At 43.6% G+C, this 25,995-nt stretch overlaps 1 protein-coding gene across 2 annotated transcripts in view; it reads right to left on the bottom strand.

The window, feature by feature from the left end:
- Positions 1–25,445, bottom strand: part of PEX5L (peroxisomal biogenesis factor 5 like) — a 690,633-nt gene extending 665,188 nt beyond the window's left edge. For both annotated transcript variants that reach the window (XM_085633878.1, XM_085633879.1), the window contains exon 1: positions 25,048–25,445. In XM_085633878.1, the coding sequence (XP_085490004.1) occupies positions 25,048–25,068 (21 nt within the window). In that variant the 5' untranslated portion in view covers positions 25,069–25,445. The remainder of the gene's footprint in view (positions 1–25,047) is intronic.
- Between the last annotated feature and the right edge of the window lie 550 nt (positions 25,446–25,995).

The raw sequence follows: 25,995 nt of genomic DNA, 5'->3' as shown, positions 1-25,995 counted from the left end.
AAAGTGAATTCAAAGGAATAAAAACAATGAGTCCGATCATGTTAGTGAAAGATTTTAGCGCGTCATCTTATTTTCCCAAATCATGCCACCGGCGATCTTACCTGCATCACCTTTTGCACGGTCTATCGGATGGATTTACTGGAGATTAAAATGAGTGAGCCCTCAGTTTCTCTCTTTCTATGGCATAGAACTTGGAGATTCTAGCTAAGCCCACAGGAGTCGTGCAGGTATAGACGTAGTAGACGACCTCCTTGTATGCAAAAATATTGGCCTTAATAGGAGGAGCCTCTGTAGCAACAATTCGGGGCAACAACACAGTAGAGAGATCACTGTCTCCATGGCCTTGGTACACAGTCTGCACTGCTGTGGCACTAGCAGTTGAAATTTCCAATGTGTTCTAAATTCACAAATTGGCAAGGTGTTCAAGATATTCCTAAGGGCCCGCCTCCCGAGCGCGGCTTTCAAGTCTGGCTGGCAGGCCCTCTCCGCGTACGAATGATAGATCCCCAAGGCACCTTGGATCTGCGTAGCCACGGAAAGTTCTTGCTCTTTCAAAAGAATCCTTGCTTGCTTCTTTATGATGCTTTATAAAATTGTCATGTTAAAGGCTTGCTGAGTTATGTTTTCTGTAATAATATTTAACATTGTTACAGCAGTGTGAAAGTAATGTGCCCAGGGACTATGCGCGTCATTAAAAAGAATGTTAAGTGCGTGTTTCATTGATCCAACATCAGCCCTGATTACTTGGTGGTAGTACTTTCTGATGTCCTTTTTTACATTCTATATCCATGTTTGTCAGGCCGGCTCCTAGCAGTACCAGTGTGGGCCTGGTGGTTTTTGGAAGTCCAAAGATTTCCCTGTAGGCTGCTATATGACAGTGTTCCAGGATGTCTGTGAGTTTAAGAGGATGGGAGAGATGGCCATAGCTTATTGTAGGCAAGAATTTGGCTTGAATTACTGTGAGTATCCCATCCACTGTTGGGCACTGAAACTTATGGTGTAATTTAGCTATGGAGAATGTGGCTCTGGGTGACTAGACCTCACTTTCCCTTGCTTGAAGAGTGGCTTTGTCTGAGGCCGACAACCAGACCCGAAATAATGATATTTGTTCGTTGTGGCAATATTAAAAAAAACAATGTTCCATGACAGCGGCGGATTTTTGACTCATTGGGCAAAGATAAGCACTTTAGTTTTTGTAGCATTGACCGTTAATGAGTTTGCGATGTTATAATTGTGCACGCTGTTCAGCAACCTCCTCATTCCGACACGAGTGTGGTCTAGAATTACCAGGTCATAAAAATAATAATAATCCACATTTGTAAAGCATGAACAATCACCCGTAAGGGTCTCTAGGCTCTGGGGGCCATCGGGAAGATTAAGCAAGTTAATGCCCAGAGTCACAAGGTGCTGGGCTAATCTGCCGCCGGCACCGGGCATCGAACTGTGATCCCCAGATTCCAGAGTTAGTCGCCTTAGCTGCGGCGCCACACCTCTTCCTCGTCATCAGTGTACTGTATGATGGGAAGCTTAAGTGATCCAGGCCTAGGCGGACAGTGATTACCCATCATTAGTGCCTGACCCAAGTCTGCTGTGTACAGGTTGAATAATATGGGTGCAATGACAGATCCCTGCATCAGCCCCTTTTTAGTGTAAATATTTGGTGTAGCGTGGGATTGTGTTAATTTGACCTGGATCCAGGTGTCTGGATATAGGGCAACTATTGCACCCAATATCTGTTTAGAGATCCCCCATGCCCTCATGCTGCAAGTTTGACCCATATTGTTCTTCGATCAATGGCGTCAAAAGCCATGCTGTGATCTATAAAGCACGCGTATGGTGCTTTATTTTTATTGCTCTATCAATGAAGTATGAGAGGGGAATAACATTGTCGGTTTTAGAGGCCTTTGGGTAGAAGCCCATTTTATAATATGTTATTATATTGTTGGCAGTGACCCAGGCTTCTAATTCACACAAAAGCAACTTAGAAAATGCTTTCCTTTCTAAGCCCAACAAGGCAATTAACCTGTACTTTATTGGGGCCGTGTTGTTGCCATTTTTATGGAAGGAATATAGGATGGACACCATCCGTGTATCTGAAATGTTGGATGTCATCAGACCATTCTCGAGAAGAATATACAGGTGAGGTGGCCAATATTCTACGCCTTCCCTAAACACATTGCCAAGCAGTCTGTTTGGCCCAGGAGCCCCATCCCTACAAGTGGCTTTAAAGGATTTGTGCAAATTCCACCTCTTTTATTTCTATTTGATCGTCTGTGAGGGCCTCACTCAGATTGAGAAGGGATTCCCGCAGAGTGCCTGCTGGGATCTTGGAGTCGACATATAGACGGAGTGCATGGGCTATTCAGTTCTTGGGGGAAAAGGTGTTATCATGTTTTTATTTAGCAGGCTATTTACGTTGGTCCAAAATTGTCGTGATTTACCTGGTGTGAGAAGGTTGAATAAATGCAGCCATTCTTCCTCCAAATACTTTTTTTAGGGCCCAAAGTATTTTTTATGTATGCTCCTTGCCTCTTTTAGTAGTCTTAGTGCCTCTGCGTCTTTCTGCTTTTTACACTTGCAAGCCATCATAGCCTTTTACTATGTTTGAGTTCATTGCCCGGAAGCAGTGGCTTGTGGGTAAATCTCATAATTGCCATTTTTTTAATCTTGATTCTGTTAGTGGTTAAAGTTGCGTTTGATGTTCTGAGTAAGTGTAAAGGGATTATGTTGTGCCTTACATGTCTTGTACAAGAGACTATTCCCAGGTCCTCATTTAACCCTTTTCTGTGGAGAATTAGGTTCTGGTGTTAACTAATTAAGTTCATTTTTCTAGAGCACACGAATGCCGAGGAGTCATAGCGCTAGTGTGCTGAAACTGAGCTGACAAAGAAAAGAGGCCTGCTTAATGCTAGAGACAAAGAGCCATGTTGTCAAAGAGTTCCTAAAAAGAACCCTTGGGCAGATTTACAAGAAACTGACGCATCTGTACAGATGTGTCAGTTTCCATGTGCCTCCATACGAAACCCTTGCACCACCATGGAAGCGCTGTATTTACAATACGGGGTACCGTGGTACAAGGATTGACAGATGCGTCAGAAATTCTGACGCATCTGCTGGCGCAAAATTCACACATTGCTGGAGTCGTGTCACAAACATGACACAACTCCAGCAATGCATGGGGAGACCTATTCCCATTACGCAGCATCACTCCTTACGCCTGCTAAGCAGGCGTAGGGTTTTGATGCAGTGGCGTCATAGAAGTGGCGCAATGAAATCTTGTGGATTTCACTGCGTCACTTCTACTAGGCTTTCCCGCATGGGAACGCCCACTCTGCGTACATTATACGCAGGTATACTGTGGTGCAGGGCTTTACAAGGAGATGCAACTCCCTAGATGTGTCACATTGTAAATGGGCCACAACTTGGAGCATTGTTTACGTGCCACTGCGCCACAAAAAGTGACGCAACGGTGGCACAAAAGTGTTACAAGGGGCTTGTAAATCTGCCCCCCCCCCCGTTTGTTTGAAACCTCAACGAGAAGGGCATAGGATTCCAAAGCTTGCAAGCTAGGTAGGAGAAGTTTCTGCCACCCCAATTAGCCTTCTTTACCTTAGGAATGATGACTAATTTAGCAGCATGTGATCTTAGGTCACGTTGAGGGACATGTCATGCAAAGGTCTTCTGAAAGTATAGAGGGCCAAATGTATGAGGTGCTTTGTGTACTATACACAAGGCCTTACATTTTACCCTTTCACCAACAGGCAGCCAGTGGAGGTCCCAAACACTCTTTGAAATGGAACTAAATTTGGGAAATTTTACAAGCAAACAGGCTGCTGCATTCTCCAGAGATTGTAGCTTTGATTGGAGATGTTTGTGAATTCCAAATTAGAGAGCGTTGCAATAGTCTATCTTAGATAGAACCAGGGCAACCATTACCGTTTTTTGCATGTTTAATGGAATAAATGAAAAGACCTTTTTGAATACCTTCAATAGATAGAAACATGAAGATGTAATCTGTTCAGGGAAAAAGTTGCCCATCAAAAATGACCCCAAGATTTATCACTTTCCGAACTGGAGATGGAGGAGAACCTGAATTAACAGGCCACCAAAAATCATTCCAAAAAGAGATGCTGTTCCCAAAGGGCATCATCTCTGTTTTCTTGGTGTTAAGCTTAAGACAGTTTTCCTGCATCAAGATTGGGATATGTGCCAGACAGTTGTTAAAGTCTTTGGCCACACCGTGGACATCAGATGTAATTGATACAACTATCTGCGCATCGTGGTCATAGGATATTGCAGAAAAAACATGCGTTCGAATAAGTTTTGCTATGGGGGGTGACATAAATGTTAAATGGGGATAGCGATGATCCCTGAGGAACCCCACAAGGAAGAGAAAAGGAATTGGAGGTGTGCCCTCCAAGCTCAACAGGCTGTTCTCTGTTTGATAGGAAGGAGCTGAGTAAGGGAAGAGCTGCGCCCTTGATCCCCACCCTCTCTAGCCAGTTGATAAGCACTTGATGCAGTGTCACACGCGGCTGAGAGGTCCAGCAGGATCAGTGCATCTCTCCCCTATCCACCTACATTCAAATCTCCCCAGAAGCACTAATAAAGGCTGATTTTGCACAGTGCTGTGGCCTGAAACCATGCAGCGATGGATTCAGAATGCCTTTAGCCTCCAGAAAGGCCAGACCTTCATTTAAAGCTCTTCTAAGATGTTTTCAGGGAGCAGTAGACTGGAACTAGGCCAGTAGTTTTTAACTTCTGCAGGATCGTGATAAGTTTTTTTTAAATAGGACGCACCAATGCATTTTCCATGCTGCTAAAAAGTGCCCTGAGATCAGGAGTTTATTTAACAGTTTGACAAGATGGACCGCAATCCTACTGGGAACCATTTGCGATACAAATGGCGGACATGAATCCATAGGGGAACCAGATTTAGTGGTTTCTAACAGTCTTATTATTATTTCTTCAGTTAAAGGGGGACAGATGTCAAGACCATTCAATACAGCATTTGGATCACCGTGCGGCCCAGCAAAAGAAGAGTAACCGAAATCAACCATGTGATTTACATTATGATTTGCAGAGAATTCCTCATAAATTCTGTTTACTTTCCTTTGGAAAAACTCAGCAGGTTTATTGTAAAATCCTGATCTGGAACAAGCAGGGAGCCGGCAGATATGGGAAGGAGGTAAGTAGTGACACACATATTATTCTTTATTGTCACTGGGTGGTGATCATTTTTTGTTCTTGCCGGGACCTTGTATGTGACACCTCTCATTCGCAGGAAAGCGATTCAGAAAGATGCAACCCAGTGTTAAGGTGTTTCTATACATGGAATGTTGTTTGCTCTTAGAGATGTCCCGTTGATCACTTGTATGGAGGTCGAGTTCCTCAATACAAACCTCTAGGAGGTGAGGATTTACTTCCTTCTGGTCACCTTCTGATTGTCCTAAATCTAGTGTGTTAAAATCACCTGCAAGGATGTTCTTGTGGTCTGGGTGTTGATAAGTAATTTCATTTAAGGATGACTGGATCCAATGTAGGGCAGTATGTCAAACATCTGGCACAAATTTGAGATGTCCATTTGCGGTCTGGGAACTTTCATTTTAATGGCTGGGCAGAGACCCAGTTGGATTTGTACTGCTGAGGGATCTTCAGAAACAACTTTAAGCAGATACCCCCTTATCATGAACAATGTCTATCCTAAATGAGAAAGGGAGACAGTAGAACTAAAACCACAGCATGAATGCCTAAGGGCTCATGTTTATTCATCGTGGAAGTATGGTAATGCAATACGTGCACTTGGTATACAAGAATGAATATGCTACAGGATGTAATGTAACTTAATATTATTATCCATATTTTTCATTATGCAGAGCTAAGATCTCTAGCAAATAAGCATCTTGAAAAGTAATACAGCTCTTTAAATTTTAATAGCTGTTTCTAAAATTAGTACTGGATTAGGAAAAGCAAAGACTGAAATTTGAGGTGCTGCTTCAGGGAAAATCTGCAAAACTATCTCATGATTCATAAGCATGATGAACAGGAGAAACAAGACAGGGCAGACTATTACAATATTTAATTTAGTTAAAATTAGAAACAATCAGTCTGCAGGCACGTTTGCCAGCAAGTTTATAAATCATGTCTGGATACTTCTCGGGCCCATAATATATACTACAAGAGAAGTAAATGTTACACTATTGAACCAAGAGAATGGAATCACGTGACCATTCAGCCCAGTGGCTGAATGGTCACGTGATTTCATTCTGGTCATTGACCTGGTCAATTAAGCACATTTATTTTAAGAAGGTGAGTTTTAGGGTTAAATACAACCTTTTCTCTTCCAAGTATACTCAAAGTCTACCAACTTAAATGCTGTATGTTGGCTTCAAAATTCTTTCACCCCAGAGCTCTCACATACAGATGTCCCCACTCAAAGGCTGCTCATTTCCCTTGTCCTTCTCTTTCTACACCACTGTTTTTTGTTAGAATTGACATCTGTGGTGTGGTATTCCCCCACAATGTTTGCCTTCACTCCAGTGGCGGCTGGTGACATTTGAAAGTGGTGAGCGTAAAAGTTGGGTATGAGTTTTACGTAATGAGCGTGCGCAGCCCGCAAACCCGACTGAAAGAAAGGGTGTTTGGAAGTTCTCCCCAGAGAACAGTTTGAAGAAAACAATGACAAATGGTGCATTTTGAAGCAAATTTGAGAAAGGAAGGAGATTTATAAAGCAACTGTGAAGATGTAGTCTTGAAACATTTATATTTAAAAACATTAAATATGGCACCATATCTTACTGTAATGTGCAAATTGTACACTGAAACTATGGAAATGTCGCACATAAACAAGCAGAAAACCCATGGAAAGGAACATTCAATTGCTTCAAATGTGAATGTCACCATCAACGCTGGACATAACTAATTGTCAATTAACAAGTAAAAAAGAAACACAGAAAGCAAATTCGATTGCTTCAAATGTGAATGTGACCTTTTGAAATTCTGACTGTCTTTCCCTTCTTCAAGACTGTGTGGCATTATTTATGTTTACTTTTGCTCTGTACACTCCAGCAGGCAGCAGTCACCTGGGAGAAAACATTCCAGCTCAAAATGTACGTCTTCCCAACAAAAAAAACAGTAATTTACAGGATTTTCGATTAATACAAACAAGGGGGTTCTGACGAATGCAAGCGCCAGGCGCCTTCCCAAACATTCATAGAAATAAAATCTCATCACTTTTCAAGACTCCTCAGGTTGCAGTAGGGTGCCCACTGACCAATCCGGCTTTAGACCAGGGAGATGAGGAGAGCTGGTGGTGCCCCAGTGGTCGCTGCATTTCATTGTGTTCTAGGGCACTGAGTCATGCAGCTTGCCTGCCCCTGTTATGTAAAGGAGGTAGCTGGGAGACCTTCCCCCATGACTTGTGCAGCTAGTTAAAGAAGAAGCTGCCTTCCAGTAGGTGGATACCTTCTGAAACGTGCACCACCCACCCCACACAGAGGGTCCCGGCTATGCGCATGCGTTTTAAGGGGTCTTTCTAGCACCGTGTTCCATCTAGTGCCACGTACCCAAACCCACTCTGGTGTCTGTGGCGTTAAGGGCAGAGCTGCCAGCTTTGGAACTGGGAAACTGGGTTTGAGTCTCGGCGCCGGCTGACCATCCTGTGATTCTGGCCAAATTGCTATCTCACCATACCTAAAGAATGAATGTGACCTTGTGTAATGTAACTGGCACTCGTGTAAAACACTCCAATACCTTCCGGTTCAGTTCATAGTATATAAAAACTGCACTCTCTGCTGTATGAACATCACAAGACCGTGCTCAGCCGCATGGGAATAATAATCCACAAAAGGGACAGTAACCTGGTCTCACCCCCCCACCCCTGCCAACGCAACAACATCAGCCAATTGACGGCTGTAATATGATGCTCAGCCATTATGAATGTATTTTAGAATTTTGGGATTTAGAAAGTTAGAAAGAAAGCTGTTGTCAGTTACTGAAAGGGCTGAGCACCATACAGGCTGGTGGGGCTCATTCCTTATATAACTTATCTCCTAAATAAACCTTCCTGAAAATACCTCGACTGAAGAAACTTCATTTCATTACAATTGGCGACGATTGGAAGAACTTGCGTATGCTACTGCCATCTAATTCAACAACTTCAAGATAAAGAACCTTCAAGATAAAGGAAGCCCTCTGAAAAGCAGATCAAGTGTACTGGCACCGAGAGCCCCACCAGTGACCGGAAGAGACAGCGGGTCACCTTTCATGGCCAACTCTGCCAGGCCTGAACATCCATTAGTTTAGAAGGAGGGTCTTCCTAAACAAGCACGTTGCACTTTTCCTGCCAAGATTATGCTGAGGGCTATAGACTTGTTCTAAAGAAAACGCCGAAGATTGCCAATGGATGTGCACCAACTTGTAACGTGTCCTGTGACAGAAATTCAGGCACGGTTTAAGTACATATCACATGACATCTAATGTGGTAGATACAAGAGGAACTGCAGGGTACCGGAAACCGCTGATATTGTAAAAATGCTGATAGAGTGAATGCTAAGAAATAACAACCTGTTCAAACAAGGGAAGGAACACGAACAGTCGTAACAGAGACCCTAAGGACACCAGCAATTCAGAGTGCGCTTTGGAACACTGTTGTAAAGGAAGATACAGAGTCCAGCTGTACATGTAGGATACTTCTTTATTTGTAGCTTGGTTCCAGAATAGGAGATCAGGATAGTAGGAGAAGATAGATAGTTTAAAGACAACCCCACCAGGAGCAGGCCCCTAGCAGCTCAGCCTGAGTTGACTAACTGACACTCTAAGTACCATAATTAAAAGAGATGGACTTGGCTTACGAAAATATGACATCTAATCAGAGCACTGAGGATTGTTCAAACGTTACAAGACAACCAAAATGCATGAAAAAAAACGTCAATATAGTGTGCACATTTGGGAAAAACCTTTGCTAGTCAATGGTAATGTGTTATAAAGAAACAAAGGGATGCTAATGTTTCAGGAGTGGGTTAAAAGATGCAAATTTATTGTAAGAACGCGCTCAAGTATTTTACCTACTATAGAAGGATGTTATTGTATCACACTAAAGCACCAAGGGGCATATTAACAAGGAACGGGGAAAATTAACGCTAAGGGCGCTTAACGTTAATTTTTTTAACGCCCGCTATCGTTGGATATTATCGCCTGGTATCGTGTTATTAACAACGCTAACCGCCTAGGCGATAAAAAATCCAGCGATAGCAGCATTTTGGGAGGTTATCGCTGGTAATGCAGCGATAAAACTACAAGGATAGGGATATCCTTGTTGATAGCCCATGGTGGACTTAGCCATGTAATCCACCTCCCATTGGATTACATGGCTAAGTCTGAAAATTAGCAGACGTAAAAAAGCAGCGTTAACCGTGGTTAGCGCTGCTTTTTTGTCTCTAACAGGGCTAGCGTGAAGCTTGATAATAGGAGAAATGTCGCTTAGCGACATTTCTTCTATTATTTTGCTCTGGAACGCCCACTTTGCATCTTCTTAGAGATGCAAAGGGAAGCGTAGTGAAAAAGAGTGCTAACATGCGATTTTGCATGTTAGCACCCTGTTGTTGATAGGGCGATATTTTTATCTCGTTAATGTTAATATGTTGTTAATATGCCCCCAATTGTCTCCAGCTTACGTACAAAGAAGAAGGATAACCGGTGCCTGTAAGACTGACAGAAGTGGACGTTAACATATTACAAGAGAATATCAAGGGACTTCAGCTTATTTTGAGAAAGCAGCACGCACAGCAGTTTTGTGTCTAAGAGCACTTGCAAGAGGGGCAAAGTGTGTTGCAGGTTAATATCATTGTGTTAAAAGAAGGGGTCAAGAAAATAGCATTAAGTCACTGGTGAATATAAAAGAGATGACTGTTTCTTATTTGTAAAACGAAGCTAAGAAGGCGAAATTTTATGATAAATGAGTGTCAAGGCAAGGACATGGAAGACAAACACAGGGGCCAGCCAGCTTTTTTCAAGGTGTCAAGGGTCTCCCGACAGTTCATAAGAGAAAGCCAATAGCATGTTGCTGTGTCAGAGAAGGGCTAAAAATGTGTAATTGGGATCAATGGTGTCAAGAAGCTGTGTCATGAAGTCACAACTGTCATAGAAGAAAGCCACAGGACCATCACAGTGACAAAGAGAGTCAAGTTAATTACTTCTGTGTTGCAAAAGTGGCAGATTGCTGTACGTAAAAGTTGATGCAAGATTGCAAAAAAGTCTGAGATGTACCAGTCAAGTGTTTCAACTGGCAGCAGTTTCTTGGGGGGGGGAAACCCACGTGATGAAGTGAATAACATGTCCAAAATAGGTTGCTGAGGAGAGGCTGTCTTTGTACCATCTATCTTCTCCTACTATCCTGATCTCCTATCCTGGAACCAAGCTACTAATAAAGAAGTATCCTACATGTACAGATGGACTCTGTATCTTCCTTTACAACAAGACGCATGAATATTATTCTGTGCAGGACATCATAGAAATAAACTTGAGCAAAAGCAGATCCGTTTAAAGAATTATTTTCAAAAAGTAAAGCTCGAAGGTACAAACAAAAATGGACCAAACAATTATAACTCATTTAGGATGTCTAAAGGAATACGTGTAGTTGTCACTTATATTGTTTCCTTCTCATTTTCCCCTACACTTGAAGAACTGTGTTTTCCTGTTTAGGGGACATAGTTATTGTCCGCAGCCAGCTTTTCTTCCAGACCATGGCAGCATTTTTTATCCTGGCCATCAGGAGACGCAGACTAGCTGAATTGGAGTATAATTTGGCAACTGAACGTAGACGTAGACGAGGTGAACGGGTCTTCCGAAACCGTATAATAATTTTTAACATGTCTGAGGAGGACATTGTCAAGCGCTATCAACTGAGTCGTAAAATAATCGTAGATCTATTGCAGGAGCTGAAGCCTGATCTGGAACCTGCGACCTCAAGAACACATGCCGTGCCAGCCCATGTGAAATTGCTGTGCTCCTTGCCTTTTTTAGCCTCTGGGTCATACCAGAGCACCGTAGCAGCAGCAGGAGGCATTTCACAGCCAACAATTTGCCGTGTTCTGAAGCAGGTTCTTTGTGCACTGGTAAAAAGAGCAGAGAATATCATTTATTTCCCCAAAACAAAGATGGAGATGAGCAACTTAAAGGCTGACTTTTACAATTTGGCAGGCTTTCCCAATGTCATCGGTGTGGTGGACTGCACCCACCTTGCCATTGCTCCCCCAAGCGAGTCAGAACATATTTTTAGAAACAGTAAAATGCTCATTCCTTATATAACTTATCTCCTAAATAAACCTTCCTGAAAATACCTCGACTGAAGAAACTTCATTTCATTAGAGTAATTGGTGACGAGGATGGGATGGTCACTTTTCATGCATCCTACTTTATTACGTGTGGTCCCTGCCCACACCTTTCTTCCCATCATGCTTTGAGGGAGATTTTACTCTTTCATGTGGTGCGTCCCCACATCCACTTTGCCTGTTGCACATGTTTCATTCCTTCATGTGGTCTTTCTCCACATCTGTTTCACAGTTTCATGTGGTACATTGTGCCGTGTGCCTTGTTCGCACACCTTTCACCTCAACCTGCATTGAGGGAAATTTTACTGCTTCATGTGGTCCTCCTCCACATCCGGTTCACAGTTTCATTTTATACACTGTGCCGTGTGCCGCTTCCGCCCACCTTTCACCTCAACCTGCTTTGGGGGGAAACTCTGTTCTAGCTCACCTCCTCCTCTCCCATTCATGTGAGTTCAGTACGTCCTACTGCTCTAGCTCACCTCTTTCTTTCCCAACCCTGTGAGCTCAATACGTCTTTTTTCGCTGTGTTTTTGGGGATGTACCCCCATTCTTCTGCTTTGTTTATTGACAGCCACCATCTCGCCTTCTCTGTCTGCGGCTGTCTTTCCCCCTTTCTCTATACTTCATTGTTTGTTTCACTTATCACTTCCTTCCAGCACCCTTTACTCTCCTCATGTCAGCCTGGCCAGCTCTCATGATCTGTGTATTTGCGTTGTTTTGTTGTTTGTGTGAGGGAGTGTGTGTTTGCTCTTGTGTGAGATAGATGGATGGTGCAGGAGTGTGTTGTCTTTTGTGCCTTCTGTCTTCCCTGTCATTCATTTTCACTACTTTCTCTTTGTCTCTTGGCGTCTTCTCATTCTTCCATTTTCATTCTTCCTTTTCAGGTTTCAAAGGTAATTTTTCATGTTACATTTTTGCGATGTTTTCACTAGATTCTTTCCTTGTAATTTTCCTCATGCCTCTTGTAACTTTCTCCCTCTTCATTGTAAAGGAGGGAGATGTTGTAATATGATGCTCAGCCATTATGAATGTATTTTAGAATTTTAGGATTTAGAACGGTAGAAAGAAAACAGTAGTCAGTTGCTGAAAGGGCTGAGCACCATACACTGCACTGACCTAGAGCCTCGGTGCAAGCTACGATGGTGCACCTCCCCACTCCTCAGACCACCTATCGCAATCAAAGGTGGGAAGGAAGAACAGCAGTTGCTGGGCTGCAATGAAGGAGGCAGAGGTCAGTGACACCCCCACTCCTTCCTTGTTCCCATGAGCCAGCCCCGTCCATGCCCATTTAGTTTAATGGAAGTATTACGATCCCACCTTCGGCCATTGTAAATAACGCCTAAATGAAAGCCTATGCCTCGAAGGTAAAATCCGCCACGCCCACAACTTGTCGGCACTGACTAGGCTTATGCCTCCAGCACGAGGAAGACATCGATCAGCCATGGCATGCGCAGATAGCAGACTCAAGGCATTCCCCAAAGCCCTCTTCCTCCCTACAAAAGAACACACACTCAAACTGGTTTCTGACCGAGCAGCAAGTGCAATTTGTTTCCAGCTGATTGGTCTGTTAACCAGTGTTAAAGTGCTTGTGCTCTCTCCTGAAAACATTGTAAAATGTTCCTACAATCAATTTAGTTGTAAGTCTCTACTCAATGGTACTACCTGTACCCAGGGCCTATAAATGAAATGCTAATAGTTGGCAGAACCCACTAAAGTAGCACTGTAAAACATGTCTCAGGCCTGCTACTACAGCCTGCAGTGTGGGGGTTTTAAACAGCCATTTCGACCGAGAAAATTAAGCCGTATGCCAGACCTAAACCTTCCTTTTTAATACTTATAAGTTACCTCTATGTTTGGCCCTAAATGCTTATTGGGCAGGTTGAATGGTAGTTAAAAACGAGGACATGTGTGTTTAAGTTGTACATGCCCTGACAGTGAAAAACTCTTAAAGTCAATTTTCACTGTTGTAAAGCTATCTCTCCCATAAACGAACAATGGATTATCTTAATACATTAAAGAGTGCTAAATTCAGATTGGGAGCAGATAGAGAAATTATGTTTACATTCAAATGGATTGTAATTAAAAATTCTCTTTAATGGTGAAGTTGGATGCCACTTTTATAAAGTTACCATTTTACTGCTTAAACCAAATATGCCTTTCTGCCAGTGTCCTGGGTCACATGACTGTGAATGGCTCTGCTGTTGTGGGTTGTGATTTGGCTCCGCGGTTATGGGTTGTGTATTGTTTACAGACAGTGAAACAAAGAAAGGCTAGGTGTGAGGGAAGAGGGTCTTCCTGGCAGGATGGCTGGGGCGGACCTATACCCTGCCCTGATTAACTTTCTATGGACTCTGCCTCGAGCACACACAAAGGAACCTGACGCCCAGCCTGCCTTTGCCGTTGTCACCCTAGAAAGGTTGGAGCTAGGACCAGTACAGGGGAAGAACTGACCAGAACCAGTTTTGGGAGTAGGTCAGGCAATTACCCAAATGAAGGCTGTCATCAGTTAAAAAAGTGGGACCTTCAGAAACTCTCATTGGAATACTCCTGAACCAGTAGAAGATTCAGAAGAGGGAGTACCCTGTTGTATGAAGAGGAGGGATTGCCCAGTTGACTGAAGAAGGATTAGATTTGCTTGCCTTGAACCCAGAGTGACTCCAAGGCTCAAGCGGATTACCTCCTGTGTGAGCTACCGGAAAACAACAAGCTTCCAGAGGCCTCCCTGCAACTGCACAGCTGACCGGCACCTACTGGACCTGCCTAGACCTGCCGGAGCCTTGCAGCTGGCCTCTGCTGGAGTGAGTCCTGACGTGCCTTCCAGGACCTGGATCCTTGGCTGGCATTGTGGTATCTAGGTTACCTGTTCTGGAATGTACGGGTAGGAAAACAGTTAGAGTGATTACTGGTGGCGATGGAATGCCATATGCTTGCTCTCCAATAAACTACTTACCAGATGAAAAGTAGCACGTCTCTTCTCTACACGTTTGTCGATGAGTTTGACTTGAACTGCTATGGAGGCTCCTGACTCTTACACAAAGTGGAATCGTGGAGAGCAAGTGAAAAGGTGTGGGCTCAATCAAGTGGAGAAGTTGGAGTCCCAGGAAAGGTCCGGCACCAGCCCCATTTGCATGACAGGACGAGGAGGAGGAAAACTTCTTCAAGTTTTGAGGGAAAAGCGGCAAGACAGAGTGAGCACCTCTAATGGCAGGGCTCGCTCACACTCAGACTCACACACTGAGATCCGGTCACAAAACAGTAAGGCAGCACATGTGCGAGATGAATGTGATGCGCATGCAGGAATAGATCAAGTGGGGTGATTATGGCCACACCATGCTTTGCAAGAATGAGGCTTAGGTTGTTGGATTTCATATATGACACGGAATACTTACCTGGGAATAAGAACAATGTGGCAGATCATTTGAGGTGTTCATCCTTAGCCTTGTGTGACCATGTCAGTAATGGTTGGGGTGAATACAGTGTGGCAATGATCAATGATGGTAATCTGGCAATTTTAGATGAGGATTGGGTAGCAAATTATGAAGAGGATGAAGTTTTGGGAATGGTGAAGCAATTTATCAAAAAAGGTTAGACAGTTAAAAATGAATTACATGGGGAATGTAAGCAAATATTGGAAATGACGGAGGAGTTATCTCTTAGTGATGCAGGTTAAATTCTCAGAGGGGACAGAATGGTATCTCATAAAGTTTTAAGGCAAAAACAATTGGAAATAAATCCTGAAGGACATCTAGAAATAGTTAAACTGAAGAGAAGGCGTAAAGACATCATATTGGTGGCATGGCATTGATGTTGACACAGAGAGATTTGTGAGAGGCTTGTCAGTTTTGTACAAACTAAGACAAGGCGCTATCGGATTTTGACCATCCCTTGGGGATCGGAAATGTCCAGAGAATCTAAGGGAAGATATTAGTGTACCCCAAAAATGTGATTGTTCTCATTGGTCATTATTCAAAGTGGTCAGAGATTGAAGTGTGTGAGTCAGTAGATGATAATGCTGTGGTTTCCTTCCTGGAAAAATCATTTTTAAGGGATGGAATCCCTAAATCTATACTAAGTGACAATGGACTGCAATTTCTGTCTTGTCTCAGTAAGAACACCTGCTGAAGAAAAGGTGTACAGAGGTTTTCAGCTTCTTGTGAACATGAAGCAACCTCGTTGCACCGAGAATCAACTGCCTGTGATGACTGCCAATACGAAACTCCAACAGGACCTGCTCTTCTCTTAACAGTGATTGTCTGCGATGACTGTCAAAGTAAGACTTGCACTTCGCGCCACTCTACCTGCTCCTTGTGCCAAGACCTCCTTCTCTTCACGGCCTCTACCACTGTGAACCACAACTTTTACACCAGACCTGAGAAGGTAACTCTTCAGTCAAACTAACCGGGTACCTGTATCCGACCCATGCTCCATTACAGTTGGCCTGAACAAGTGATTTTTCCCTGGTCTAGCGCTGATCAGATAACGGCGAATGGCACTTTGTGCTTCTTTGCGCTATTTTCACCTAAATGTTTAACATTTTACATCTCTGGTTCTACTGATAGGATTTTTGTAATTTCGAAGTTGTTTTATCAATTAAAGGTAAGTATATTTTTCTACATTGTTTTGGGGTTTTCTTGTGTTCTGTTTTTACTTTATTACTGTTTGTGTGTTGCATAAATACTTTACAGATTGGCTCCAAGTTAAACCTGATTGCTTTTGCCAAGCTAATTATGTTTATTATTTGAGTGGGACTTCCACTCCTCTCAACTAATAATCCAATTTTTTAAAGTTTTCCTTTATAGAATACCCTCAGGGAGTGCCTTTGACCAGAAAGCTCTATTTGAAAAAAAACCAACTGCATTTCTTTTTAGAAAGTATGTTTTTGACATTGTTGGGATCAGAGTGTAGTCACCAGACCCGAAAGAATCAGGGGCAAATTTTCATGAAAGAAAATCCACTCATATTTATTTCTGTTCCAATATAAATGTTCCAAAATACAATAGAGCACTGCGTACACCTCCGTGGCAGCAGCGTGTCTCAATGCATTGACCCTCAGCCCAGACTCAGCCCATGAAACTTTGCCTGATTCTTTTGGGTCCTGTGCCTACCTTTGTTTTTGTCCTAAAGAAGACCCCAGTGGATTCATCCAGGTAAGAGGTCGAAACGTCAACTTGATTCATGCCCACCCCTGACATTCACTGTTGGATTTTTAAACTCCAATGACTTGTAACCTTGGGTTTCAATTGCTCAACTAGACTATCCCAGGGGTTCGGGCGATTCATGGATATTTTGTACATTTTGTAAATATAGATCTTTCTATGTCACTTTTGTTGTCATGGCTCACTGATAATCACTTTGTCACTGCGCTGTCACTTGGAGCACCTTTTTGGATTTGTTTATACACTACAAGATGATCAGTCTTTTGTATGTATGATTTGAAATACAAAATGGGAATACCTGCAATGTGGTTGTAAGAAATCTTTATTTTTGGAATTAAGAAACTGACCTAGATCCCAGGTCAATAGAAGATCTGTGTCTTGTTGAAAATGATCTTGAAATCAAGTCATATATTGAGATAAAATTATACATGTGAGGCTTTTCCGAATATCACATTGGATTTGTTTTTTGGTGTCCTAGCAATCTCACGTCTAACCCACCATGCAAATCTATCTCAATCAAGATACTCCCCAACATGATGTGATGTTGTGATCCACAAGCGATATCCAAATTAAAAGTATTAGGAAGCAGCTCTCCCACGAAAAGTGTCGACTGAACAACTTCTCGGGGGGAGAGAAGGAAACGACAGCGATTATTCATCACAACTCAAATGTATCTGGTCGGGGTAGGAGGCAATGATACTACTATATACGGAGGAGTGTGGAAGAAGCCCATGATTATGCTGGTGGATGTTGCCACCACTTGGCAACATCACAAATGGTTTAGGAAGGGACCACATCAAAACAACAAAACAAACATTGGCAGCTCCAATACGTTTTATCTTGACGCACTTTTCTTTAAATTATGTTTTCATTATTTTTGCAATCATATACAATAGACATTATATAAGTGTAATAAAATGTAAAAACTTCAGTAAAAAGTGGCATGCATATGTTTGCAAAAAGACAATAGGTAAAAAAAGGCCCATTCAGAAACATAAATAAGAAAAGCACATAAAGTGAAAAGAGAAGTGAAAGCAGAGATTGGACGTCCATCCCTGGTGCTGAAGTGAACTACTTTTTAATTCGCTGTGCACATGCGCACAAGCAAACTTCCATCTCTCACTCTGAAAACAGGCAATGTTTGAAGTGGGCTGACCATTGCCTCATGCTGTATACTGCAGTGGGCAGAACCAAAATGTGAATGACACTTTACCAGAATAATGGATGAAGTAGGCTGATTGGCATATGCTGTGTATATATGTATGTATTATTATTAGTTTGGTAAACATGAGGCATGCAAGACTCTCTGACCAGACCTAATAAACACATCGAGGATGGGTTTGAATACCTTAGATGAAATGTAAACAACATGTCAAATTGTAAACGTGCACACACTCACCATAGACCTGTGCATACACTCACTATAGTGCATACACTCACCATAGTGCACACATTCACCATAAGGAATTACTCATGAATGTCTCTCTATTCCAACAAAACAGCCACACATGAATCTAAGACATTGACTAAATAAGAGAATAAAAGTGTGGATGAGAAACAGTCGTTTTCAACAATATGAAGCAGTGCAGTGATGGAGTGTAGACACTTCAGGGGAGAACAGCGAGTGTGGTTGCATTAGTGAAGAAGAATGATGGATGAGGAGAGGAAGGACTATTAACTAGAGTAATCCAAAAGCTCAGAAAGCACAATAAAAGAGAGACAAGCTCAGAGAAGAGAGGAAGTCTTAAAGAAAAGAGGTAACTGAGTAGAGATGGGGAAACCAGAAGTCAGACCGTGGAAGGAGGCAGAGCTCAGATATCTCGGGGAAGTCGAGTAGAGGTCGATGGGCTGCGGATACAGACATGAGCAGCCTCTTGGCAGTCCCCTGGGAGGCTGATGAATGAGCTGGCGTGCCTGCCAAGGTGTGATCTGTTGCCTTGTCAGGCGGTGCTCCTGTCTGAGAGCTGTGATAAAATACACACAGATGCAACCTTCCCCATAAGCATCACGTCCACCAATAGTAGCAGGAATCCCCACCAGCCCATCACTTTACAGCTGAGCTCAAGTGTCGCGTGCGGTATTGGGAATAATTGAGGGCTCACTAATCTATCTAGAAAAGGGATTTCTGGAATCATGAACTTTGATGTTATCTGATTGAATGCCATTTGTCTTGCTTTTTGATCAATATTTATAAGTTGCAAGTTCCGTAATTCGGGATTTTTTTGTTCAAATAATTGGTCATAGACCAAAACATCCCAGGCTGTACAAGAAACATTCTCTCTAGTGATATGATATTAAAATACCCTGTTAATATACACATACTCCAGGAAAGATGTGTTTGGAATGGAGAGGGGGTAGTGCTTAATTTGAGCCGGTGGTTGCCGGTTGGACCCACTTGCAATCAGTTTTAGGGACCGCAACTTATTTTTATGCATCGAGAGCAAGGGAGAGAAAAACACAAAGCGAAAAGACAGAAGAAGAGAAAGACCGACAACCCGTCACAAGGATGAAAGCGGGCACCTCAAATGTGTGAGATAAAGAGGCAGGGAGTGCTTGGTAGTGGATTAAAGAGATTACCTTTTTGGTACCCTGTAGATTGAGCCTGGAGATTTAATGTTGGGATACTACCAGAATACTGAGTTTTAAAAATTGTGCTAAAAAATTTCTCAGGGGGGTGGACTGGTGTGCAGTGCAAGAAAAGCCCTTGTACGAAGCCAGGGGTGCCCAAAGAAATACCGTAAAATGTGGGGCATTTTACGGTATGCACTGAAAATCCATCCGGTTTCCACACCTTGTGGCACTCCGGCACTTGGGGTCTGTAACCTTCAGTTTACATCACCGATAATCCGCCCGGCTTTCACACACCGTGGCACACCGGCACATACCCCACATCAGTCCACCCCCCCTTTGGCACTTTAGAGCTACTATTTGTGTATTGGGCACCACCTAGCATGGTGTTTCAGCATGCCTTCGATGTACACCGCCATCCTAGCATCGCACATCACTACCAATTGTTTACTCATGACTATTATGTCCTTACTGAATGTTGTCCGTTTTGTTCCCTGGTTGTTGTGTTGTTTTTGTTTTTCTTCCCTTATTTAGGTGTGACAACAGTGGGTCCATTCCCTGACTCCCCCTTGTGGGATCTTATGGACACACATGGTAAAGTATAAATTTACCTTCACCTAATATGTAGTAGAAACTATATATTCACTCACTTGAGCACTGCCTGTCACTGGTCCTGAAGAATTGCCACTGACCCGTTCTGGGCACACGGCAAGAAACATGTTGACCTTCTTACTTCCCGAGGGAGCATTATAATCCCTACGGGAGCCTATCTTTTTAACTAGGCTGGTATATCACCAGAATAAAATTGTTCTCTGCCTGACAATACCAGACCTATTTTATACTCACTTCACTCACACTCACTACAGTTGTTGCACCTACCCCCACGCACCCATACGGCTATCTCTAAAAAGAACTCCGATAAAGAGCCCCTTCGCGGGAGCCCGTCGGGCATTGCTGTGCCGGCCCGACGAGGAGCATAGCCCTATGATGAAGCATGACACCTTGCTAGGTGTGTGAGGGCATTATATAGAGATAAAGTTCTCTCCCCTCCCCTTCCTTTTCCCTTCCCAGAGGAACTGTACTCCTGGTTTTGTGTATGTACCTTGGAGCGTTGTACAGGACCTCATAAAAAAAGCTCTTGGTTCCTCCACCCTTTTGGAGAAAGTATTTAATTTTCACATTTGGGTCATGGACGAGAGGCCATGTAATGTATGGGTCTGCCATTATCCTCTGCTCAGTTAAAAGCAGGGGCAGCAGATGATTTTGAGGGATGACACATAACATATAATTACAGATATGTGTAAAAAGTAGATTACGGAGATGTTTTTTACCTCGAGGTTCTGAGTGACATCATAGACAACTTGAACTTTTCCCTGGTTGTTTATTTGACATCACTCAGAACCACCCAGTGAAATACCTCCTCCTAATTCACTGTTACCCATCTATAATTCTATATGTTACAGCACTTATTAGGAAGGACTCATGAGACAGCCATCATAGATGAGGGGATGTGACCAGCGAATCTTGGGCTGCGATGTGTGTATTATCTGATCGATGGAAATGTATGTGAAAGGTGTTTGCTACACGTGGAGTTGCCACCTGACAGGTTTTCTACCGTCACTACCGGTATTTTGATGCCTCGGCCAGTACAAAAATGAGCAAAATCACCTATAGCCAGTATTTTTAGTCTTTATCTGTACATACCTCAAACAGTAAATATAAACAGAAAACACTTCTAAATGTTTTCTAGAGCTGCATTAATGACCCTTGACTGATAATTAAAGTAATCAAAGACAGGAAGCCGTGTTACAAAGTAATACATTGGATTTTTTTCTATTTAGTGTCTTGTTCGTGTGTTTGCAGACTCTTAAAACAACAACAAATGGCCGGTATTTTTCTCTTGGAAAGGTGGCAACCCTAGATACATGGGGTGAATGCAAACGTTAACTTTTCGGTGAGATTTGGGTCCAAAACCTTCCTTTAGACACTTCTGATTTACTAAACTATCCCCTGTATTGCTAAAGGTTTACCAAGGACAGACATTTTAATGTTAGATGCTGGGCTTTACTTTGAAATACTTAGATTAGTGAAGTATCAATTTTAATACTAAGGGGCATATCAGCAACAACCAGCGATAATTATTGCTCAGCGCTCTTAGCGTGAGGATAATTATCGCCGGGTGACGTGGATTTTTATCGCTGGGATAGCGTGCTATTAGCAACGCTTATCTCCTCAGCGATAAAAATCCTAGCGCTAACTGCCTAACGTGAGATTATCGCTGGAAACCCAGCGATAATCTCACGTAGTGTGGCGTTAGCTTGCTGATAGGGCCTCACAAACTTAGCCATGATATCCACCTTCCATAGGATATCATGGCTAAGTCAGTCCTGAAGCAGGTGTAAGGAAAGTAGCGATAACAGGGGATAGCGCTACTTTTCTTGCCGCTATGCTTCATAGTGTGGGGCTTGATGATAGGAGAAATGTCGCTTAGCGACATTTCTCCTGTCATGTTAGGTCAGGAACGCCCACTTTGCATCTCATTAGAGATGCAAAGCTGGGCGTTAGGAATCCCCACGCTAAAGCAAGGTTTCACGCGTTAGCGTGGCCTTGCTAATTAGGCGGTAAAACTATCGCCGCTTTTCGGCCAAAAACGGTCGCAAAATTGGCAATAATTTTTTATCGCCAGCTTGTAAATATGCCCCTAAAACCGTTAACGGACTATGCTAACTGCTCACCATGCTGTGTGGTCAAGACTGCCCATCAATGAAGCCCAAACGTGATGTATTCACATGAACAGTTGAATCACACACGTTTCCTAATAACGGTTGACGAAATAATTGCATTGTGTCCTAACATGTTTGTCTTGGATCTTGAATGGATAGCATATACGTGTGTTCCGGAATATACTTCACAGCATATTGATGTAAAAAACGAGAATCAAAGTCTTGTGCTTGGATTGTTTTTGCCTTTGTTGGTGGTCTGCACTGGGGCCCGGAACAGGCTGTGATCCCACAGGATAACTTTTCGAAAAGTGGAAACTTACAACAGTGGGTTCAACAAACGTCGGTACTTATGCGATGAATAGTGGTGGTAAAGGAGACTGCTGAAAACAGTGGTGCAGAGGCTATACAAAAGTGCTGTGTGTGTCTGTGTGGGTGTTCATGAGCACTTATGCGGTGGTTGTGTGTGTGTGTGTGTGAATAAGCACCCGTGTGTGTGGGTGTATATTTGTGCGTGTCAGAATGGGTGAAGGTTGTGTACTCAACATAGACTATATGGGTAGACACATATAGATAAGATAGACAGGGACAGATAGATCGATAGACATGGTTTCATGGATGGATGGGTGGGTGAATAGTGGGTAGTGGATGGAATGGATAGACAGCCAGCCAGATGATTGCACAAGAAGCTAGACATACAGGCACACATATTAGACAGACAGGCAGGCAGGCAGGCAGGCAGGCAGGCAGGCAGACAGACAGACAGACAGACAGACGGATAGATGGATGGATGGATGGATGGATGGATGGATGGATGGATGGATGGATGGATGGATGGATGGATGGATGGATGGATGGATGGATGGATGGATGGATGGATGGATGGATGGATGGATGGATGGATAGATGGATAGATAGATAGATAGATAGATAGATAGATAGATAGATAGATAGATAGATAGATAGATAGATAGATAGATAGATAGATAGATAGATAGATAGATAGATGGATGGATGGATGGATGGATGGATGGATGGATGGATGGATGGATGGATGGATGGATGGATGGATAACACATAGATCCCTGTATTTTAAGGACTGATAGAAAGACAGTAAGTTCAGCCACACATGCTATTGATAGCATGAAAGCCAAAATAGTCATTTAGCTAGGAGAAAATGGAGTACAATTTGAATGTAAATAAAGCCACCTTTGTGAGTGATCAGTCACATAATCAGAACACCTGTTTAGCTATTTAATGCTGTATTATACTTTAACGCTTGCCCTAATAAAGTAACCTTACATTTTCTGTGATTTCATTTAATAAAACCTTTCGCTATTTGAAATTTTGGGATGTATTGCTGAGTTTGAAAGGGGAGTCAACTATGCAACGTGTGCTCTGCTTTCAGAGAGTCGCAGATGCTGCACTCTGGTACTTTTGCATCCAGTACTTAATTTTAGTAAATGTTCAGTAAAGGTGGGAGTGTGCATTGTTCTACCTATCACCACACCACGTCACTCCCAGCACAGATAGAAGTGTCGGTGCTAGATAACGCGTCGAGTGCACAAGTGATGACATGTATAATGTATTACCTCCCTCATGCCGCTGTGCAGAGGCAACAAAAACAACTTCGATCACAAAAGCACAAAGACTGGCTCTAATTCACAAAGGTTATTTACGATGTTGAGTAATTTGCTCTTTCCATTAAGTTTACTACTTTCTGGCAATTCACAAAATCCGAGGGTAAATTACCACAAAAGGGTAATTTACACTCTGATTTTGTAAATAGCCAAAAAGTAGTAAATTTACTCAAAATTGCAAATTACTCAAAACTGAAGATGACTCAAAATGGTATAGTTCACAAGCCCTTCAATGTGGTGGAGACACATGAGTTACACCTTTGGAGTAAATCTACACTCGAATTTTGCGGATTGCTATAAAGTAGTAAACGTATTCAAAGGTGTAAATTACTCAGAAGTGTAAATGACTATTATCAGTATCAAACCTTGGGTAGGTTGCTCTATATGTATCATCTGTCCTGTATGCATAAAACAGAATACAAACTTTTCTGGACAAAAAAAGTGTAAATTACCCCTGTAAATCATGCCCACTGTGTTTAGGTATTCCCCAGTGTAAGCATCACTTCCATGGTAAACGACGATAATTTAAAGGACCCAGTAGACAGTGTACTTCATTTTTGGTGTTTCAATGTACGGTCAGCCTATCAGGAAATGTAAATCCCTAACTATCTTTGCACGTTCGAAGATTGTAACACATTGTGATGCCCCAGTCATGCAGCACGACTTTGGGCAAACTTTGCAGTGCGCTGCGCGTCCGCTACGCGGTACTACGGCAAGGGGGCAAAGCAAGGCAGCCGTGTTGATTGGTTCAACGCAACACCATTCACAAACCCACCGTGCTTCTGCACCGCCGCTCCCGCGCACACCATGCCCTGCCACCCACAGCGCAGGAGCGGCTTGAGTTTCCATGGGCACCCGATGCCAGGGAGGTTGGGAGAACAAGGTGACTCGGTCCGGGAAGAGCCAGCTGCCGAGCCTGCGCTGCCGAGGAATCGATAACCTCCTGAGACAGGAGTCATATTTTATTTCCGTAATTCACGTGTGCGCTTTTAATAGCTTTTGAACACCTGCCCAGTCTGCAGCGGTGGGCACCCGGATGGTAGTGCAGGGCGCAGATTATTATTAGGCAGAAAAAAAACTTCAGCAAATCACGGTCCTCGAACAAACACGCAGACAGTTCTGAGTGCGAAAAAAATCAACAGAGAACGAATGCGCCTAGTCGCCCCTAGAGCCGCGCAATACATTTGCCCTTCAGTTGACATACAGGAAGAGTTAGGGGTGACCACCTATGTGCACAGCGCCTGCACGCAGCGTCAGACCTGGATGACGCCTACGAATCTCCCACCAAACCCAATGGGGCTGGAAGGCGGGAACAACCTCACTTTGCCGGGGTGCTGGGGGAGTTAAAATTACAGCAGCCACCTCGGGGCCCCCTTGACTTTGCACCTCACAATTCATCTGTAGTCTATACCCACAAACAGAGCTGCGCCGGGTTCTCCCTTCAGCGGGCCATGTCCTCAAACAATCACAAAATTCCCTGAGCACAGAACAAACACATTAAAACATCCGAAAGTTTAAAAAAGCACATTAGTCGAGATGCTAAACTTCCGCTGGACAGTGTTTCCACTGGAGCAGTGAAGCACACACGTCACGCTGTTTTCAACACAGGGCAGCCTGGGAGGCATTGCCTTACCTGGATGTGTCCCTGGTACATCCTGCCCTGCAGGGTGGGCGGGCTGCTGGTGCTGCTGGGGCGCCTCACTTCCCACTCTCCCCAGAGGGCAGAGCTGCTCCTCTGGTCACTTGGCTGAGTGTGAACTGTGCCTCAAGTGGAAGAGATCGACTGCCTGAGCAGGGTGGAGGCGCCTGAGGGGCTCTGCTGCCGGCTGCCAGGTGCCCTGCTGTGCACTGCCGCTGGGACGTGCCCGGAGCTGCTGTCCGTCCTCGCTGGTGCTGAACTCGGCGCAGCCTTCCTTGGCCTGCACGGGGGCGGGGGCAGGGTTCCCTGGGACTCCGGCACCCTGACGCCGCTCTCCACTTCCCTGGCTAACTCTTCGTCGGGCTCTGCCTGGCACCTTCATTTCTTTTCGGTCTGAAGAAGGCTCCTCCCTGGCCGCGCCTCCCCGGCTGCCTGTGCGCACCCCCGGCTGCAGCAGCGGTGGTACGGGCGCGCTCCCGCGCTGAGGGAGAGCAGAGGGAACAAGTGCGCGCACGCTGCCCTTGGTAGCTCCAGGCGTCGAGCGATGCCCAAGGACCAGATGGGGAAGAGAAGGGGGACCCCTTTCTGTCCATAAGGAGTGATGGAGCGTGCCCGCGCTGCCGGGTGCCCATCAGCGCGTGGCCGAGCATGTTCACCTTGTCAACAGTTTCACATTCGCACATCTTGGAAAAATCACATATTTTTTGCTGTAGGCTCCGTTTACGTCTCCTCACAGCAAAAAAAAAAAAAACATTCTCTAAAAGCGCTAAATTACCTCATTTATGCTCACCCACGTTTTATGTGCAATTAACTTTATAGTCTATATTTTATTATGTTAATGCAGTTTTCAAAACGATACTGTAAATGTGTTTCAACGTTTAAATCAAACCCTAGTGGGAATACTCGTTGCTTGCTTTTACATCTTAAAGAAATTACTTTTCC

This window comes from Triturus cristatus, chromosome 11, assembly GCF_964204655.1.
Source record: "Triturus cristatus chromosome 11, aTriCri1.1, whole genome shotgun sequence".
Taxonomy (NCBI): Eukaryota; Metazoa; Chordata; class Amphibia; order Caudata; family Salamandridae; genus Triturus; species Triturus cristatus.
The sequence above is the reverse complement of the archived record's forward strand: the minus strand, read 5'-3'. Positions and strand labels throughout refer to the sequence as shown.